This window comes from Nothoprocta perdicaria, unplaced genomic scaffold (genome assembly GCF_003342845.1).
Source record: "Nothoprocta perdicaria isolate Ctin4 unplaced genomic scaffold, notPer1 scaffold_116, whole genome shotgun sequence".
In the NCBI taxonomy this organism is placed as follows: Eukaryota; Metazoa; Chordata; class Aves; order Tinamiformes; family Tinamidae; genus Nothoprocta; species Nothoprocta perdicaria.
In genome coordinates, this window is record NW_020454272.1 from 2,270,291 (window position 1) to 2,275,059 (window position 4,769).

At 44.9% G+C, this 4,769-nt stretch overlaps 1 protein-coding gene across 1 annotated transcript; it reads right to left on the reverse strand.

Moving 5' to 3' along the window:
* Positions 1–580: 580 nt before the first annotated feature.
* PDE6H (phosphodiesterase 6H) lies at positions 581–2,758 on the reverse strand. The gene is made up of 3 exons (XM_026053528.1): positions 2,619–2,758; positions 2,169–2,209; positions 581–1,259 (listed from the first exon to the last, which is right to left on the reverse strand). Exons 1-3 carry the CDS (start codon positions 2,756–2,758, stop codon positions 1,183–1,185), a joined length of 258 nt encoding a protein of 85 aa, XP_025909313.1. The 3' UTR covers positions 581–1,182.
* Between the last annotated feature and the right edge of the window lie 2,011 nt (positions 2,759–4,769).

Here is a 4,769-nt window from a genome sequence, read left to right on the forward strand (position 1 = left end):
AATCACACTGTGACTGCCTAAATATCAATATCCCAGCCTTGCTTCCTGCTTTCTTTCCCCAGGGAAGAGCCACTCGACTGCCGCTCCAAGCCAGATCTAGAGCATGAAGTTGACAGAGGGTGAAGAGAAAAGCCTTCCTGTTTCGTGATGAGCAGGAACTGGCGTGGGTGGCATGAAGGGAGACTCACCCTGTGTGAAATACAARGAAGAGGAAGCAGCAAATACAACACCATATTGTCCTAGATGGGGTTGAAYTACTGGCACTGCCTGGTGACAAACTGTAACGATTCTCTGTCTCCTTAATCAACAGCAAATATGTCCTGAGGAGGAAAACCYCTCATATAACTATGTATGGACATGGGGACAGTGCAAGTGTTTCACAGAGGCTTCCCACTGGAAGAGAGGGAAATCAGTGCCCTTTGGCGAGTCCCATTAGAACTGCAAGGACTCCTGAGCACAAGAGGAATGACTTTCCTGATTGATCTTGGACACCACAAGTTTTCATCTAACATTATTCTAACAGCATCTAATGGCTGTGGAGTAGTACAGCAAAGGGAATATTTCCAAGCCATTTTGCTGATGAGATAAATCCTAGTGATTCCCTATGGTGATCTCCTCAGGAAAGGTCTCTCCTACCACAAAATGGCCTACTCTGAACTGGGGATTCTCTTGCCYTATCTTCTACAGATACATTCTGAGGAACTAATTGATATCTCAGATAATATAGGGATACACCTGCAGGAATCCTATATAGAAATCTGTCAGAGAAGAAAGAAGAAAAAGATGGTCTTGGTATAATTAGGTATGGATGTACCTGCACATTCATGCACAGAGTATCTGAGCTAATCGAGGGGAAAATTCAAATGCACTATCCCATTTTCTCCATACACATGAAGATCTGCAGCAGAAGGACAAGACAGGCTATTTTACAGGGACATACTGAGACATTTTCAGTAGCTTCATCACATGAAGCATGAGGTCTGTTCAAGATCCTGAGTAACTTCTTTGCCAAACTGATCTGCAAAGAAATTGCTCCTAGTTAGCGCTTACAAAGCCACTCTGYCCATGAGCTGTAAAGTGTCAGCTGATGGGTGTGAGGTCCGAAAGTAGGTGTCAAAGGTGATGAAGACCATGCTAGGATTTGTGGAGTCTCCAGTTGACAGCAGGAGGGATACTGGGGCTTTAGATGATCCCAAACTGGGCCAGCTCGTGCAGTTCCAGATGGCTGAAAGCTTCCCATGGGCAAATCACTGTGATATCTGCAAAAGAGAGAGAGAGAATGGCTTCTGGTTGATGTATATCTTAGATTTTTTTTCTGTTCAAATAGAAAGTTAGATTTACCCAGGAAACATTAAGAGATGGGAAGAAAAGAAAAACGAGCCTCTCCTTGAAGACTAAATGGGCAGTCAAGCCCTTCAGATCACTGTATTTTCTCCTGTGCACCTCTTCTATATGCAAAAGAGGAAACAAACACATCCTATAATCTCTTCAGTGACTGTGTAGACTGGTGTGAAAATTCACTCCTGCTATGTGATTTCTGCTTTTCTTCTAAACTTCCTCTTTGGTAGACTGTGATCTCTTAAAGACATGTGTTACCTTAAATCAGATGCTGAATAAATTGGTCTGCAACATTCAAGATCTGTAACTCACTGATAGGTGCTGTGATAGCTGTGGATGAAGCCCAAGAAGCTGTGACTTGTCACAAATGTGTTTCTCAATGTGTATGTGTGTTTCTCAATGTCAGTTGGGTACATAAAAATCTGAAAACAAGGATTCTGGTGATAACTCAAATACTTAGCCATCTGACATTTAATTCCTGTGATTTTTATGTATTAATAATGCAAAATTGGTTTTTATTTGAAAACCTCTTGCTGCTGAAATTTTTAATCAGAGTATTAGCAGAAAACAAGCAAGCACGTTTGCAGCCAAGTGAAATTATTTAAAAATGGAAGCGTGCCTAACTGGCTTTTCTGTCTTGTTGTGTATGTGAGCATAAGTATGACAGCTTGTGGAGGGAGTTCTGGACTTCTCCTTTGGCCCTGGGCGCTGCAGAGAGGCCAAGGAGTGATGCTGCTGCCTGACTCATAGATTGTCTTCTCCCATGCAGATGTGTGACTGTACTTGCTGTTTTAAAGAGATCTGTAACATAAACATCCTGCAGCACTTACCTGTCCCCAGTCCCTCCATGCCTGGGATGTCATCTCCAAACCTATGAGAGAAAAGAGYGGACAGCGGGTGAGCTTGAACTGGCAGCAACCAGGAAAGAGGAGCCTACCYAAGACCCAAGTTACCCTGCCCAGGAAGGCAGCTGGGCAAGCACTGGGCAAGGAGGAACAGCTCTGGGCTGGGGCCAGGCCAGGAAAGCTGACAGCATAATACCTTCCCTGGGGTCACATGGAAGCCTCTTTGCTCCTTCCTGGGATCAGTGGTGCTTCAGGAACCTTGCTTAGCAGTGACACAATGAAAATGGTTTATTTTTGTTGCTGGAGCTGCCCTGGTGCAGAGCCCCAGGAGGTTGGGCTGCCACCTCTACAGTGACCCCAGACTCTGTRAGCGGGAAGGAAAGGTGCCCTCATCCCCCTCCCCTGTGGAGGACTCTGGACTGTGGACATTCTTACCCTTTTACTCCTTTCTTAGGAGGCTTGCTCTTGAACTGCCTTGTCTGTCTCTGCTTGAACTTGGGAGGCCCTTTGCGTGGTGTGGTAGGACCAGTTGGAGCATCTGTAGTGGTGAGAGTGGCAGGCGGGTTCTCACTCATCCTTGAGCTGTTATGCGGGTCGGGGCACTAACCGCTCAGGTCCCTCAGTCTGTAAGATAATTGCAAGGACTGAAACAAAGGTAGGACACTTTGCTTATCATTTTAGGCACCAAAATCAGATGGCAGAGTCATTATGAAAAGCTGATTTTGACAGGATTAAACATAAGGAAAGACTCAATACATACAGAATAACATGACACCATTGCCTTTTGTTCTGTGTGCTAGAATTAGGACACCAAATCATGGACACTCCAGATAGGGACAAAAAGACACTCCGTTTCACAGTGTGAGGACCTGGAGAGTATTGGAAAGCTATGCCTCTCAGACACAGCAGGATCTTGAAGATGGTGGCTACAGCAGCAGGTCCAACTATCTGGACGAAGTAGGAAGGCTAATGCCAATTTTGATCATCATCTAGCTTGTCCTGAAACAGCAGTGTTGGTGTTTTATTCGTTAGTTCAGAATATGGCTAGCAGGAACACAAAGACACATTTCTGACTCAGAGACGTATCCTGTCTTTGGAAGTCATCATGATATGTTTCTCTGTTCTTTATACTCCTGCCTAAATATTGTCTTTTGGTCATCGGGAGGGGTAGGATGCTGAGGATCCTTAGTTTCTGGACCCTTATTCTGGATGAAGCTGCAATTGTAGTTTCATATTTGCCAGTTTAAATCTCCTGGGAAGTAGCAGAAAATGCTTGATGGATTGTAAAGAAAACTAAATCAAAGCATTGCAAATACTTTTTTTCTCAGGAACAAAAAAAGCTTGTAACTTTCCCTGGGACATGTTATCTGTTTTGATGATTTGAAGCATCATTTCACATGCATCAAGCTCCTCGGTACCACACTGTGCATGGGTGAAGGCCCAAGCTCCACTTCTGAGGAGGTCAGTGGTTATCAGGGAGCAGTTCTCATGTGGGAGATATCTTTCTGGTGCCTAGGTGGACGGAACTGCCACCCTGACAGTTTTGGTTCCTTCCCTGGCAGGACAGCAGTGGCTTCACCAGAGCCCAAGGGGGAGCTTCCAGCCTCTCATTAAATTCATGCTAATTAGCATGTTAGAATGGTTTGCCCAAGCACATTTGTGGACAAAAATAATTTCTTCCCACCCTCTCCTTGAAGTGGTCCTTGAAGTCACATTCTTCCCCATGAGCATTATATAACTCTTCTTTCCCAGTGTCAGTCCATGTGCAGCTGTGCTGATAGCTAATAAAATTAGYGTCAGGATTTTGGTACAAAAAGCCAACTAATCTCATTATGTCACCACAGTGCTCTAACTTAATCCTTAGTCTCACCTCCAGTGTCACTTCAGATCTTTAATCTCCGAACCACACATGCCATCAGAGATGAGGTTGTTCTTTTCTTAGTTTGGGGTTCATGTCTTTGACAGTGCCTGAAATAGCCTGAGTGCTTGAAAGAAAAGCGTGAAGTGCAAGAGGAAAGAGCATCCAAGTAACCGCTCTATATCTCTGTAAACGCACTGAAAAGCTAAGAGCCATGTTACCRTATCTGTGGCCTTCTGAGAACACTTCCCCCTAGACATCTTTCCATTTATAATGGCATTAGGATGGATCCAACTAATAGCACCTAGAGGAAGGCTAGTTCTCCTGCTGCTTGTGGGAGAGCTCCCGCCTCAGCTGCAGGAGGCTGGATGGGCTCCAGCAAWCGCAAGTGGAGCAGCAGATGGTTGTGTCTGCAGCTGAAGTATGCACAGATGCTACTCCCCGCCTGCAGCACACAGTGTCCAGGAAGCGCCCAGCATCCCCACAAACCCAGGGATCTGCCAAAATCACACAAGTTACTGATGTGGCTGCTATCTCTCAAGCACTTGAGCAGTTGCCCAGTATTTACAGCTTTATCTTCACAGAGCTATGGCAGAACAGGAAAACACTGTTACCTTCATCTTTTACAGAGTGGGAACAGAAGTGCAGTGATTGGTGTGACCTCAATTATGCTGCTGGGAGTTACTCCAAAAGCTCTTGAATTCCTTTTTTTTTTTTTTTTTTTTTTT

Bases quoted from the DNA above. Each gene is read 5' to 3' on its own strand.
- PDE6H (XM_026053528.1), bottom strand. From the start codon at position 2,758: ATGAGTGAGAACCCGCCTGCCACTCTCACCACTACAGATGCTCCAACT. The intron at 2,210-2,618 runs GTAAGAATGTCC...TTTCTCTCATAG, and splicing joins CCTAAGAAAGGAGTAAAAGG to GTTTGGAGATGACATCCCAG. The intron at 1,260-2,168 runs GTAAGTGCTGCA...TCTCTTTTGCAG, and splicing joins CATGGAGGGACTGGGGACAG to ATATCACAGTGATTTGCCCA.